The sequence below is a fragment of the Melanerpes formicivorus genome, unplaced genomic scaffold, assembly GCF_026170545.1.
Source record: "Melanerpes formicivorus ecotype bairdi unplaced genomic scaffold, bMelFor1.0.p_v2 SCAF_88, whole genome shotgun sequence".
In the NCBI taxonomy this organism is placed as follows: Eukaryota; Metazoa; Chordata; class Aves; order Piciformes; family Picidae; genus Melanerpes; species Melanerpes formicivorus.
In genome coordinates, this window is record NW_027142440.1 from 453,514 (window position 1) to 468,520 (window position 15,007).

The 15,007-nt window shown below is 58.7% G+C and overlaps 1 protein-coding gene across 2 annotated transcripts in view; it reads left to right on the forward strand.

The window, feature by feature from the left end:
• The window catches only part of ATP2A3 (ATPase sarcoplasmic/endoplasmic reticulum Ca2+ transporting 3), a 68,350-nt gene that overhangs the window by 39,042 nt on the left and 14,301 nt on the right, over positions 1 to 15,007 (forward strand). For both annotated transcript variants that reach the window (XM_068165421.1, XM_068165422.1), the window contains exons 9-12: positions 6,352 to 6,440; positions 11,538 to 11,640; positions 11,811 to 11,942; positions 14,224 to 14,349. In XM_068165421.1, the coding sequence (XP_068021522.1) occupies positions 6,352 to 6,440; positions 11,538 to 11,640; positions 11,811 to 11,942; positions 14,224 to 14,349 (450 nt within the window). The remainder of the gene's footprint in view (positions 1 to 6,351; positions 6,441 to 11,537; positions 11,641 to 11,810; positions 11,943 to 14,223; positions 14,350 to 15,007) is intronic.

Below are 15,007 nucleotides of genomic sequence, written 5' to 3' on the forward strand. Positions count from 1 at the left end.
CTGGAAACTGAAGTACCTCCACGGAGGTGATGAATCTGGTGGGGTTAGGAGACAGGGGGGAGGGGGGGTTAGTGCAGTGTGTGTGACAAGCTCATGCAGAAATCCAGGAGTTAAGAGAAGATACTCATGACCTGCTGGAAAGGTACTTTGATTACCTGTCCTCCCCTAGCAGAAGGTCTGCCACCAGCAGCTGGGTGCAGCTGGGCTCAGACTGCAAAGCTCCTTTGGTGGAGGGAGCCCTGGACTGGTTTGCTGGAGAGGCTGAAGGCTCTGGTCTAGCAGAGAGCTTTGCTGCCCTGTGTGTGGCTGTGTGAAAAGGTGACTTGTGAGGAGAGCCTGGGGCATCCCATGAGGGGAGCCTGGAGCATCCCAGTGAGGAGAGCCTGGAGCATCCCATGAGGAGAGCCTGGAGCATCCCAGTGAGGAGAGCCTGGAGCATCCCATGAGTGGAGCCTGGAGCATCCCTGTGAGGAGAGCCTGGAGCATCCCAGTGAGGGGAGCCTGGAGCATCCCAGTGAGGAGAGCCTGGAGCATCCCAGTGAGGGGAGCCTGGAGCATCCCAGTGAGGGGAGCCTGGAGCATCCCATGAGGAGAGCCTGGAGCATCCCATGAGGGGAGCCTGGAGCATCCCTGTGAGGAGAGCCTGGAGCATCCCAGTGAGGGGAGCCTGGAGCATCCCAGTGAGGAGAGCCTGGAGCATCCCAGTGAGGGGAGCCTGGAGCATCCCAGTGAGGAGAGCCTGGAGCGTCCCCGTGAGGAGAGCCTGGAGCGTCCCAGTGAGGAGAGCCTGGAGCGTCCCAGTGAGGGGAGCCTGGAGCATCCCAGTGAGGAGAGCCTGGAGCATCCCTGTGAGGAGAGCCTGGAGCATCCCTGTGAGGAGAGCCTGGAGCATCCCCGTGAGGGGAGCCTGGAGCATCCCTGTGAGAGGAGCCTGGAGCATCCCTGTGAGGGGAGCCTGGAGCATCCCAGTGAGGAGAGCCTGGAGCATCCCTGTGAGGAGAGCCTGGAGCATCCCCGTGAGGAGAGCCTGGAGCATCCCAGTGAGGAGAGCCTGGAGCGTCCCAGTGAGGAGAGCCTGGAGCGTCCCCGTGAGGAGAGCCAGGAGCATCCCAGTGAGGGGAGCCTGGAGCATCCCAGTGAGGGGAGCCTGGAGCATCCCCGTGAGGAGAGCCTGGAGCGTCCCAGTGAGGAGAGCCTGGAGCATCCCATGAGGGGAGCCTGGAGCATCCCTGTGAGGAGAGCCTGGAGCGTCCCAGTGAGGAGAGCCTGGAGCATCCCATGAGGGGAGCCTGGAGCATCCCTGTGAGGAGAGCCTGGAGCGTCCCAGTGAGGAGAGCCTGGAGCATCCCATGAGGGGAGCCTGGAGCATCCCTGTGAGGAGAGCCTGGAGCATCCCAGTGAGGGGAGCCTGGAGCATCCCAGTGAGGAGAGCCTGGAGCATCCCAGTGAGGGGAGCCTGGAGCATCCCAGTGAGGAGAGCCTGGAGCATCCCAGTGAGGAGAGCCTGGAGCATCCCCGTGAGGAGAGCCTGGAGCATCCCAGTGAGGAGAGCCTGGAGCGTCCCCGTGAGGAGAGCCTGGAGCATCCCTGTGAGGAGAGCCTGGAGCATCCCCGTGAGGAGAGCCTGGAGCGTCCCAGTGAGGAGAGCCTGGAGCATCCCCGTGAGGAGAGCCTGGAGCATCCCCATGAGGAGAGCCTGGAGCGTCCCAGTGAGGAGAGCCTGGAGCGTCCCTGTGAGGAGAGCCTGGAGCGTCCCAGTGAGGGGAGCCTGGAGCATCCCATGAGGGGAGCCTGGAGCATCCCTGTGAGGAGAGCCTGGAGCATCCCAGTGAGGGGAGCCTGGAGCATCCCATGAGGGGAGCCTGGAGCATCCCAGTGAGGAGAGCCTGGAGCATCCCTGTGAGGAGAGCCTGGAGCATCCCCGTGAGGAGAGCCTGGAGCGTCCCAGTGAGGAGAGCCTGGAGCATCCCAGTGAGGGGAGCCTGGAGCATCCCTGTGAGGAGAGCCTGGAGCATCCCAGTGAGGAGAGCCTGGAGCATCCCAGTGAGGAGAGCCTGGAGCATCCCCGTGAGGAGAGCCTGGAGCGTCCCAGTGAGGAGAGCCTGGAGCATCCCATGAGGGGAGCCTGGAGCATCCCTGTGAGGAGAGCCTGGAGCATCCCCGTGAGGAGAGCCTGGAGCGTCCCAGTGAGGAGAGCCTGGAGCGTCCCAGTGAGGAGAGCCTGGAGCATCCCAGTGAGGGGAGCCTGGAGCATCCCAGTGAGGAGAGCCTGGAGCATCCCATGAGGGGAGCCTGGAGCATCCCAGTGAGGGGAGCCTGGAGCATCCCCATGAGGAGAGCCTGGAGCATCCCATGAGGGGAGCCTGGAGCATCCCCGTGAGGAGAGCCTGGAGCATCCCTGTGAGGGGAGCCTGGAGCATCCCATGAGGGGAGCCTGGAGCATCCCAATGAGGGGAGCCTGGAGCATCCCTGTGAGGAGAGCCTGGAGCATCCCAGTGAGGAGAGCCTGGAGCATCCCCGTGAGGAGAGCCTGGAGCATCCCAGTGAGGGGAGCCTGGAGCATCCCATGAGGGGAGCCTGGAGCATCCCAGTGAGGAGAGCCTGGAGCATCCCAGTGAGGGGAGCCTGGAGCATCCCCGTGAGGGGAGCCTGGAGCATCCCTGTGAGGAGAGTCTGGAGCATCCTAGTGAGGAGAGCCTGGAGCATCCCAGTGAGGAGAGCCTGGAGCATCCTAGTGAGGAGAGCCTGGAGCATCCCTGTGGTGCTCAGTTTCCCCACTAGGTCTCACATCTCAGGAAGGCTTTTCTGTCATGGCCTTGGCACAGCCAGTTGGTAGAAGAGCCTTGGAAAATGTGTTGCTGTGGGGAAAAATGGAGCTGGCTACTGTCCCTCCTCTCTGACACTCGGGTAGCATGGTGGGAAGCCATGACTGTGCTGAAGCTGGCCATGGGCTTTGGCCACTGCTGTGCTGAGAGGACTGGAAATGTCTGATAGCTCTGCCCTGGAGAGGATTTCAAAGCAGACACCGCCCGAGCCAGGCAATGACCAAGCTGCCCACGTCTTGCATGGGGAGGAGGTTCCCACCAGCACATCTTCTGACCCAGTGATTCAGGGAAGCAAGCTCAGGGTTACCCTGGGGCTTGGGTTCTATCTGCAAATGGCAGGGGAGGTAGCAGTGACCATGCCTTCCCCAAACCCCCTCCTACCAGCTGCCCAGGGCAGTGGTGGAGTCCCCATCCCTGGAAGAGTTTCAAAGCCGTGGAGATGTGGTGCTGGGGACCATGGTTTGGTAGTGCCCTGGCAGTGCTAGGGTAAGGGCTGGACTGGATGATCTCAAAGGTCTCTTCCAACCCAAAGGATTCTGTGACTCTCTCAGTTATCAGACAAGGTTTGCTGAGGGGCTCCTCTTTGTTTGTTCCCTGTCTGTAGTTGCTGAAGGCAACCTGATGATCTTAGAAGTCTTTTCACAACAAAATTGTTCTACAATTCTGTGATCTGCTCCTTGAACTTGGGTTGAAGTGCCACCATCTCCAGCAGTGTGGCCTAGTTGGAAGAGGCAGGATTGGTGATGCTGTGACAGGGAAGGAGGGGGATGGAGTGGGCCAGTGTGACACCCAGCAGGGGTCTAGCATCAATCATTTGCAGAAGGAACTCAGCAGCACTGCAAAGCAAAGACAATCTCAGCTCAAACTGCAGCCTGGCCTCCACCCCAGCTCCCACAGCTCTGCCCCAGCACCCTACAGTGAGGTTGCCAGGCCCTGGAGCAGGCTGCCCAGAGAGGTTAGAGGTTGTGGAGTCTCTTGTGTGGAGAGCTTCCAAAGCCCGCTGGGCACTGTGCTCCTGGGCAAGCTGCAGCAGATGCCCTGCTGGAGCAGGGCTTGGACTGGGTGATCTCCAGAGGTCCCTTCCAGCCCCACCATGCTGGGATGCTGGGCTCCCTGTTGTTCCTGTGGCTGAATCCTGACTTTCATGGCTCCAAGCCAAGCTGGCCCCAGGCCAGGGCCCTGGGCAGTTGCTATTTGCTGGAGAGGGATCCCAGGTGACGCAGGCAGTGTGAGGCAGCAGCTGGGGGTAAATATTTGCTCGGGGCGGCCCTGGTGTGTCCAGGATGTGCTCCTGCAGCCAGCAGCCAGCTCAGTGCCAGGGGCAGAAAGCCACCAAAGCACCTCAGTAACCTGGAGAAAGAGGTTAATGGAGTGGAATCAAATAACTCACATCAAACTGGGTGAGAGCAGCTGCTCAGCCACAGGGCATGGTGCTGAGCTGTGCATGCCCCTCATGTCTGGCTGCCAGCACAAAGGTGAGGGATGAGGATAAACAGGAACTTAGAGACAGCCAAGCCTGGATGGCCTTGTGTCCCCTGGGTGTGAATGGATTCAGGCCTTCAGCAGCCTGGATGCAGCATGGAGAGCAGCCCCCAGCACGTGGTCAGAGCAGCTCTCTGGAGCAGGGAGGCAGGGAGAGAGCAGTGGAAGCTGTCTGCCCTTGCTGTAGGCTTGCTGGACAGGAAGGGGGAGTGGAACAGACCAACTCTGACCCAGGGGACCCCTCCTCCTGCGAGGGGGGAAGCCAAGTCTCTCTGCCCACCTGGATCAAGCTTCTTTTGTCCACCTGGGGGCTGGGTTCCTTTCTCAGCCCACATCAAGGATGGTGTAACCCAGCACACTGGGCAAGCTGCTGTGGGTGCCCTGCTCTAGCAGGGGATTGGACTGGATGAGCTCCAGAGGTCCCTTCCAACTCCACCGTGCTGGCACTGTTTGGTTGTGCCAGGAGGCAGATGTGTGTGGTTCCCAGAGCTGCTGCATCCCTGGTGCTGAGCGCTGCCTCCAGCACCTTCGCTCCTCTCTCCTGGGGAGCATCCAAAATCTCCAGAGGGAACTGAATGGGGAAAGATGGATGGTTCGAGACAAGGTGGGGAGGAGACAGGTACCTCTGCACCCACCTTCTGCTGCCACCAAGCAGCTCCATGCAGCTCTTCCCCCTGCAGCCGGTCCTCTGTGGCCGCTCCCTGCCGGCCGTGGCGCCGCAGCCCTTGCTCAGCCCCCGGTTAGTTACTGAGCTCCCTGCACTGCCTCTGGCCTCGGCACAGCTCGGCAGGAGGGAGAGGCCAGCCTCGCCCACTGCCGCCGGGGCTGGGGCTGGCTGAGCCTGCCCTGAAGGCTGGGATGAGCTGGGAGGACTGGCAGAGCTTGGACAGAGGGAGAGCTCTCTTCTGGGTACAGTTTTTGGTGGGATTTTTGCTCTCACTGCAGGAGCAAAAGAGGAAGTGGAAGGAGTTTGGAAGGCAAAAATCATTAAAGTAGAGAGTGGGGACTTTTGTGGGGCTTTGTCATTGAGCTGGTGCCCAGAGCTGAGCTGGCGGCAGGAATGTGCCTGGGATCCCAGCTGTGGTGCCACTGGAAGGCCGAGCTGATGTCAGGTGAGCTGCTGCCCAGAGCTGAGCTGGGATCCCAGCTATGAGCCAGGTGAGCTGATGGCTGAGAGCTGAGCTGGGATCCCAGCAATGAGCCAGGTGAGCTGATGGCTGAGCTGGGATCCCAGCTATGAGCCAGGTGAGCTGCTGCCCAGAGCTGAGCTGGGATCCCAGCTATGAGCCAGGTGAGCTGATGGCTGAGAGCTGAGCTGGGATCCCAGCTATGAGCCAGGTGAGCTGATGGCTGAGCTGGGATCCCAGCTATGAGCCAGGTGAGCTGCTGCCCAGAGCTGAGCTGGGATCCCAGCTATGAGCCAGGTGAGCTGCTGCCCAGAGCTGAGCTGGGATCCCAGCTATGAGCCAGGTGAGCTGCTGCCCAGAGCTGAGCTGGGATCCCAGCAATGAGCCAGGTGAGCTGCTGCCCAGAGCTGAGCTGGGATCCCAGCAATGAGCCAGGTGAGCTGCTGCCCAGAGCTGAGCTGGGATCCCAGCAATGAGCCAGGTGAGCTGCTGCCCAGAGCTGAGCTGGGATCCCAGCTATGAGCCAGGTGAGCTGCTGCCCAGAGCTGAGCTGGGATCCCAGCTATGAGCCAGGTGAGCTGATGGCTGAGAGCTGGCTGGGGAAGGGTTGCAGGAGCAGCTGCTCAGGTCCTGCCCCATGGAGGCTTTCCAGGGCCGGTGGAAAACCCTGACCGGGCTCCTTCCCTGCTCCATGGCAAACTCTGGCACCTCCTTAGGAGCTGGCTTGGCATTGCTCCTCTGCAGTGGGAAATGAGAGCTGGAGGAGGTGAAAAAGGCAGAGGAGAGCTGGAAGGACCTGGGGATGACCAGGAGTGGTGGGCAGCCAGGGAGGGAGCAGAGCCTAGTGCCAAGCTGGCCATGTGGGTTGTACCAGCACATCTCTGCCTAATGCCTTGTCTTCATCTTTCCCCTTGCAGATGTTCATCATGGAGAAGGTGGAGGGTGACCAGTGCAGCTTGCATGAGTTCAGCATCACTGGCTCCACCTATGCCCCTGAGGGAGAGATGTGAGTGTGGGTCCTGTCTACTGCATGGGTGGGGGAGCCCTGGGCTGGCTGGCAGCATGGCTGGGAGACACAGGAGGGTCTAGCTCACGTCCATGGCTGGGGGGCCACAGACTTTCTCCTCGAGCTGGGGAAAAGGGCAGGATTCTGTGGCAGTTGGCAGCCACCCCGAGGCCTGGCTATGGAGGTGCCAGCCCAGTGCTGGGTTTGGGGCATGCTGAGCTCACAAGTGTCAGGTCAGGCAGTGTGTCCCAGACAGGCCTCTGGCCTGCTCCTGCCTGCTTTGTGCCTGCTGTGGGAGCAGTGCTGGATGAGGCAGTGCTGAAGCCTGCACACGTTTGGTAGGACAAGCAACTGTTCACAGAACCCCAGCAGGGTCAGAAGGGACCTCTGGAGATCACCCACTCCAGCCCCTGCTCCAGCAAAGTCACCCAGAGCAGGATGCCCAGCAGCACAATGCCCAGGGGGGGTTGGAAGCTCTCCACACCAGGACACTCCACAACCTCTCTGGGCAGCCTGCTCCAGGCCTCCAGCACCCTCACACCAAACAACTTTCTCCTCCTCTTCACATCCAACCTCCTGGGTTCCAGGCTGTGCCCCTTGCTGCCCCTTGGCCTGGCCCTGGGCACCACTCAGCAGAGCCTGGCCCCAGCCTCTTGCCCCCCACAGCTCCTTGAGCTCTTGCTGAGCATTGCTCAGCTGCCCTCTGGGGCTGCTCTTCTGCAGGCTCTCAGCCCCAGGGCTCTCAGCCTTTGCTCCTCCCAGAGCTGCTCCAGGCCCCTCAGCAGCTCTGCAGCCTCCCCTGGACTCTCTCCAGCAGTCCTCTGTCTCTCCTGAGCTGGGGAGCCCAGGCTGGACTGGGACTCCACACAAGGCCTCACTAGGGCAGGTCACAGAACTGTTGTTGCCACCCCAAGCTTGTCCAGGAGCTGCACCATTTGGTGACATGTGGAGGGACTTGCAAACCCTGACAGGGAAATGATCCTCTGAGCCCCACATCCTCACCAGGGATGGCTGAGGTGGCTGTTGTACCCAGGAAATCATCCTAGAGATGTCAGGACATGTTCTGGGGCAGACATGGGCTGTGCTGAGCTGCAGCCAGGGTGGGGGTGGGATCCTGGGGCCTTTCCCTAGTGCACCCCGCCAGGGGTTCTGCCATTGTCTTTGTTTACCTGTGGAAGGTTGTGATGGGGAGAGTCTGGGAAGGAGAGTTCAGCTGGGGGCTGGAACACTCCCCACTCCCCTTCCCTTTGTTTGATCTTGGACATGTTCTTCACCCCAGTCCCTTCTGCTCATCTCTGGAGTGACTCTAATTCCTGCCAGCCTCAGATATCCTCAGTGAGTGTGCTTCAGTTCAATTCACTAGCCTCTGAAGCTCAGTGTTCCTCTCATCTGGGGACTGCCTGCAGGGACATTGTACCATGGCCTGCATCAGCTTGGGTTAGAGCTTGGCTTCAGCCCTGTGCTTGTGCTGCTCGACAAGGGGGACCTGGGTGTCATGGAGACCAACCCCAAATTCCTCCAGGGCCTGTTGGACCTTAAATACTTCCTCTGCTGCAGCCTGCCCTTGGCATGGGAGTATCAAGTGCTTGGCCTCAAGTTGGCTCCTGGCCCCATGCAGCTCCTGTGCTGATCCTTCCCCCTGCAAATGGCTCTCACCCAACTCTGTACAAGGACAGTCAGCACAGGGGACCTCTGCACCATGCAGCTGTGGGGCTCAGTGGCATGGCTTAGTGGTGGCCTTTGCAGAATGACACACAGCCCCCCAGCACAGTGAGGGTTGGAAGGGACCTCTGGAGCTCACCCAGCCCAGCCCCTGCTCCAGCAGGGCACCCACAGCACAGTGCCCAGCAGCACAATGCCCAGGGGGGTTGGAAGCTCTCCACACAAGGACACTCCACAACCTCTCTGGGCAGCCTGCTCCAGGCCTCCAGCACCCTCACAACAAACAACTTTCTCCTCCTCTTCACATCCAACCTCCTGGGCTCCACTCTCTGCCCCTTGCTGCCCCTTGTGCTGGCCCTGGGCACCACTCATCAGAGCCTGGCCCCAGCCTCTTGCCCCCCACAGCTCCTTCAGCTCTTGCTGAGCATTGCTCAACTCCCCTCTGGGGCTGCTCTTCTGCAGGCTCTCAGCCCCAGGGCTCTCAGCCTTTGCTCCTCCCAGAGCTGCTCCAGGCCCCTCAGCAGCTCTGCAGCCTGCCCTGGACTCTCTCCAGCAGTTCTCTGTCTCTCCTGAACTGGGGAGCCCAGACCTGGACCCAGCAATGCAGATGAGATCTCTCTAGGCAGAGAAGAGGGGGAGGAGAACCTCTCTTGCCCTGCTGCCCACATTCTGCCTGCACCCCAAGACCCCTAGGCCACAAGGGCATTTCACTGGCTCATGACAAGCCATCAGCATCCCAAGACCCTTCACCTTGGAGCTGCTTCCCAGCAGGTCCCCCCTCAGCTGTGCTGCTGCAGGAGGTTGTTCCTCCCGAGGGCCAGGACCCTGCCCTTGCCCTTGCTGAGCTCCATGAGGTTCCCTGTGCCCAGCTCTGCAGCCTGGCCAGGCCTGGCTGGCAGCACAGCTTGAGGGGTGCCAGCCACTGCTCCCAGCCTGGGACCATCAGCAGCTGGCTGAGGCTGCACTCCAGGCCTTCATCCAGATCATTGCTGAAGATGTTGAACAGGACTGGGCCTGGTCTTGACCCCTGGGGAGACCACTTGTCATGGACCTCCAACTAGACTCTCTGCACTGAGTACAGCCTTTGAGCTTTATCTTTCAGCCAGTTTCCAGACCCACTGTCCACTCATCTCACCCACACTTCCCAAAGCTGCCTGTGAGGATGCTGTGGGAGGTGTCCCAAGCCTTGCTGAGGTCAAGGTACACAACATCCACATCCATCCATCCATTTGCTTCTGTTTCTTCCCAGCAGCAGCAGGAGATCACTCACTGCAAAAACCATCCCTAATGTTGACACCTTCCCAAAACATCAAAACCTGTCCCTGAGTGTCTGCAGGCTGCCTCTTCCCACTGCCTTCCCCTGCCTGGGTGACAGCTGGGCAGGAGGCAGTGACTCTGCTCTGCCCATTCCCAGCCCAGTGTGGCTTCTGTGTCCCTCAGCACACAACTTTTTCAGAGTTTCTTGGCTGCTCCCTGTTTTCCACTCCTGACCTGCAACAAGGGCTCCAAAATGTTCTTTCCATTGGGACCCAGCACTGGAATAATCTGATCCCAATAAATGAAATGCCTGACAAATTAGTTTTCCAGTGAGCAGATGACCAGCTGGGTGTCTGCAGCTCCAACCTGCACTTTGCTCTCCTGCACTGGGGTAATTCTTTATGTCCCCCTGAACACCACCCCTGGGCCATGGTGAGAAGCAGGGGCTGACGTCCCTGGTGTGCTCAGGGCTAGTCCTACCCAGCCACCTTTGTGCTCCTTTCCACAGCCCATTGCTGTTGTTTAGGAAGTAAAATCCCCAGCTTGCTGCTTGCTTGGGAACAGCCACAGGCATGCAGTTAAATGTTTGCTGCGCTGAATGCTCCCTTGGGTGCCTTTCAGCTCTCCAGCAGGAGAGAGCAGCATCAGCAGGAGGAGAAGGCATTTGCTGCTGGCCCTGCATCTCCTCTGGACCTCCAGTAGGTCCCTGCAGGAGTGGACAGGAACTCAAATTTCAAACTCCCCAGGAGCCAGCAGTGCTCCCTGGCAGCCCAGCAGGCAGCCCTGTGCTGAGCTGCATCCAGAGCAGGGATAGCAGCAGCACAGGGAGGGGATTCTGCCCTCTGCTCTGCTCAGACCCCACCTGGAACACTGACTCCAATTCTGGGACCCCCAGCACAGAAAGGACCTGGAACTGTTGGAGAGGGTCCAGAGGAGGCTACAAAGATCACCAGAGGGCTACAGAACCTCCCCTAGGGGACAGGCTGCGAGAGCTGGGCTGATCAGCCTGGAGAAGAGAAGGCTTCAGGGAGACCTCAGAGCAGTCTTCCAGTACCTGAAGGGCTCCAGGAGAGCTGGGGAGGGACTTGTGACAAGGGCTGGGAGTGACAGGGTGAGGAACAATGGCTTTGAGCTGGGAGGGGAGAGATGGAGACTGGAGATGAAGAAGAAATTCTTGAGAGTGAGGCTGGGGAGACTCTGGCACAGGCTGCCCAGGGAGGCTGTGGCTGCCTCCAGCCTGGAGGTGTTCAGGGCCAGGCTGGATGAGGCCCTGAGCAACCTGTGCTGGTGGTTTGAGCCTTAACTGGGATTTAAGAGCTCAGATGAGGGCAAGGCTGAGAATCCCTCCCTTGCTTCCCCTTCCTCTTCCCCAATCAAGAGAAAAAATAAGAAAGGGAGGAGGCAAATCCACTGAGAAATAATTTGGGGTTGGTTTGGAAGTAAAGAGGTAAAATTTTTCTTTAAACAATCTATATATGTATATATATAACAATAACAGGGAGGGTCCACAAGGGTAAGGAGCAAGGATGGATGGGGAAAATATTTATACAAAACCAGTCCTGTGGAGGCCCTTGAAGAAGCCTGGGTGTAGCAAGGAGAAGGAGGACCAGGCCTGGCCATGGGGAGCCAGGAAGCCAGCAGCTATTCTCTTTCATCCCCATGAGGCAGGAGCAAAAGAGAGCAAATGGCTGCAGGGTCTTCCTTTTCATAGGCTTGCTGGACAGGGAGGGGGAGTGGAACAGACTAACTCGGTTTCCCAGAGGGAAAACCCCCTCCAGGAAGGGCAAAACTCTCAGCAGCCCTCCCCCCCTGCTTTCAGGCTGGGTGTAACTCATCACACCTATGCTGGTGGGAGGTGTCCCTGCCCATGGCAGGGGGTTGGAACTGGATGGTCTTTAAGGTCCCTTCTAACCCAGCCCATTCTATGATTATCTTCATCATCCCTTTGAGGATTTCCTGGTCCTTTGGAGCTTCTCTGCAGCCCCTTTTATTCTGGGCCACTCCAAGAGTTTTATTTGCCTGCAGCGATGCAGGAAAAGCACAAAACACAGCCCCAAGCCTGGAGCTGCGGCTGGGCTTTTCCCCCTCTCATCTGAAAATGTGGCAAGGGCAGGTGGAGTTCAGTGCTGGTGTGGGCAGGAGCCGGGCTGAGGGCTGTGTGTGGTTTTGTCTCCGCAGCCTGAAGGACGAGCAGCCGGTGCGGTGCGGGCAGTACGATGGGCTGGTGGAGCTGGCCACCATCTGTGCCCTCTGCAACGACTCCTCCCTGGACTACAACGAGGTGTGGGGGACACCAGGGCTGGGGAGGAGGTTTGTCCCTGGCTTCAGCCCATCCCAGGGTGATGCTCTGGGAGCTCTGGGCTGGGGCAGTGGGTGCCAGCGTCCGCAGTCAGAGTGGCAGGTAGAGGACGTGCTGTAAAGCTTCAGCTCCCTCTTTGTTCTGCTCTCTAGTCCAAAAAAGTCTATGAAAAGGTGGGAGAAGCCACAGAGACAGCCCTGACCTGCCTGGTGGAGAAGATGAACGTCTTCAACACCGACACCAGCCAGCTCAGCAAGGTGGAGAGGGCCAATGCCTGCAACACGGTGAGCGGGGGAGGGAGAGGAGGGCTCTGGCACAGCTGTTGTTGGAGCGGTAACCACGGCAAGGCTCTGAGGCACTCATCTGCCACAGGGATGCAGTGCCCTGGCCTGCAGGGGGCTGGGCTGTCTGGGGAGCAGAGCAGCGGCCCTGGAGGGCTGATGCTGGATCACAGGGACTAACCTGGGTCTGGATGCTGGGAAATGTTTCTTCGCTGAGAGGGTTCCCAAGCATTGGAATGGTCTGCCCAGGGCAGTGCTGGAGCCTCCAGCCCCGGGGCTGTTCAGCAGTGTTTGGACCTGGTGCTTAGGGACATGGTTCAGTGGTAACCTTGACTGGGTGAGGTTTCTTCCACCCAAAGACATTCTGTGGTTCTGTGGCTACATGGAGCTTCAGACTGGGTGATAGCTGGGCTCAAGCTCAGCCAGGAGACCCTCTCAGTAGTGACCAGAGCTCTGGCAGCAGATGAGGAGCTCTGGAATTCTGTAGCTCTGCAGCACACCTCTAGGTGCCCAGTTCACAGGGAGCAGCTGTCCTCCATAGCATGACCTTGTCCTGCAGAGCTGTACCTGCCTGGGCAAGGCTGGCTCTGTGGAAACATCTATTTCTGATGGGAAAATATTCCATGATGGCTGTCCCCCAGCTCCTGGCCTCCTGTAGTTCAGGTCTGGATCTACTCAGGTTTGGAATCATGCTGTTAGGTCTCACAATGTCTTTGCTTGCCCAGCAGAAGGGCTCACTGTCCTCACTTCCCAGCTGTGTCCAAGTAGACCATGATAAGTCCCCTGATTGCTTTCTGATAAGGGAACTTCCCAGCTGTCCAGCAGCCCAGCAGCAGCCTCCTTACCTGTGCCCATCACTGACCTCCTGTGATGCCAGGCTGGGCTTGCTCACTGGAGCTCTCTTGCTGTTGTGGGACAAAGCCCCCTTCCTTGGTGTCTCTTGACAGGGTTTCTTCACTGCTGCTTGATTTTGCTCCCAGCACTTTGAAACCTTCCATGGGAGTTTGGGCTCCCACAGACTCATGGAATAGTTTTGGTTGGGAAAGACCTTTAAGAACATCCAGTCCTTAAGTCTGCCAAGGCTGGTGCTAAACCATGACCCTCAACACCACATCTCTGCAGCTTTTAAACACCTCCATGTATGGGGATTCAGCCACCTCCCTGGGCAGCCTGTGCCAGGCTTTGAGAACCCTTTCAGTGAAGAACTTTCTTCTAATGTCCAACCTAAAGCCCCCCAGGGTAAACCTGAGGCCACTTCCTCTAATCTTTGTTCTTTGGGAAAAGAGAACAACCCCCATCTGGCTCCAGCCTCCTCTCAGGGAGCTGCAGAGAGCAAGGAGCTCTCCCTCAGCCTCCTCCTCTCTGCACCAAACACCCCCAGCTCCCTCAGCTGCTCCTCCCCAGCACTGTTCTCCAGACCCTTCCCCAGCTTTGTTGCCCTTCTTTGGACTTGCTCCAGCCCTCAGTGTCCTTCTTGGAGTGAGGAGCCCAGAACTGAACCCAGCATTTGAGATGTGGCCTCACCAGTGCTGAGCTCAGGGGGACAATCCCTGCCCTGCTCCTGCTGCCCAAACCACTGCTGATCCAGGCCTGGATGCTGGTGGCCAATGGCATCCTGGGCTGCATCAAAAGAAATGTGGCCAGCAGACTGAGAGCTGATTTTCCCCTATGCTCTGTTCTGCTGAGACCTCACCTGGAGCACTGTGTCCAGCTATGGAGCCCTCAACACCAAAGACATGTACCTGCTGGAGTTGGTCTGGAGGAGGCCACAAAGATGATCAGAGAGCTGGAGAGCTCTGAGAGAGCTGGGGCTGTTCAGCCTGGAGAGGAGAAGGCTCCAGGGAGACTTTAGAGCAGCCTTCCAGTAACCTGAAATGGCTCCAAGTGAACTGGGGAGGGACTTTTCACAAGGACTGGGAGTGCAGGACCAGGGACAATGGCTTTGAGCTGGGAGAGGAGAGATTGAGACTGGAGATGAGGTAGAAATTCCTCAGAGTGAGAGTGGGGAGACACTGGCACAGGGTGCCCAGGGAGGCTGTGGGTGCCCCTTCTGTGGAGCTGTTCAGGGTCAAGCTTGATGGGGACCTGAGCAACCTGTTCTGGTTGGAGGAGTCCCTGCTGACTGCAGGGGGCTTTAAGGTCCCTTCCAAGCTGATGCGCTCTGTGCATCTATGGTTCTGTGATCACCAGCGTTGTGCCACCTGGGCAGGGTTGTCAGCCAAGGCAGAGAGCCCTGGCTGCTGTGCCCCTGCTGTGCCCAGCTGAGCCCCAGGCTGTCCCACAGGTGATCAAGCAGCTGATGAGGAAGGAGTGCACGCTGGAGTTCTCCCGCGACCGCAAGTCCATGTCCGTGTACTGCACCCCCACCGGGCCCAGCCACAGCGCCACCGGCAGCAAGATGTTCGTCAAGGTAGGGCAGAAGCTCCTCAGAACCCTGCAGCATCCTCCTTCCCCACTGCTCAGCCCAGCAGGATGTGGCCTTTAGTGGAGTGGGGGTGATGCTTTGGAGGGTGTCTCTTCCCTTAGGTGGTCCAGGAGCAGGAGCTGAGACTTTGCAGGGTTAATAAACAGGATTCAAATGATTTAGGAGGAAAAGGTGCTGAGTGTGTGGTGCTGGGGCCACAGGAGAGCTGCTCCCATGCACAGCCTCAGCACTTGGCTTTGTTAAAGGCTTGGACCTTCTGGACACCAGGAATGCCCAAAGGGTGATGTCCAGCTTCCCACTGTAACCAGAAATAAGAGTGGTTTAAAGGGCATTTTCTTCCCAAGAGAAGAGCTGCAGTAGGCATTTCCCCCCTGCTGCCTCTGGGAACACTTGGATGTTGATCTTCCCACTGGGAGATCTTCTGGGTGGGCAAACTCTGTCCTGCAGGTCAGGTCGGGAACCCTGGAGCCACCACGTCTGTGGCCCAGGCAGCAGTTTTAAGAGGAAGCAGGAGAAGGATTGCAAGTTTGGTACTAAAATAGCAACCTCGGGAGTCCTTTGTAAGGTCAGAGCACCGGGTGAGATGCCAGGGGGCTGAAGGACGTTTGCCTGGGTCACAAAGCAGCTGCCAAGCATCCCACGT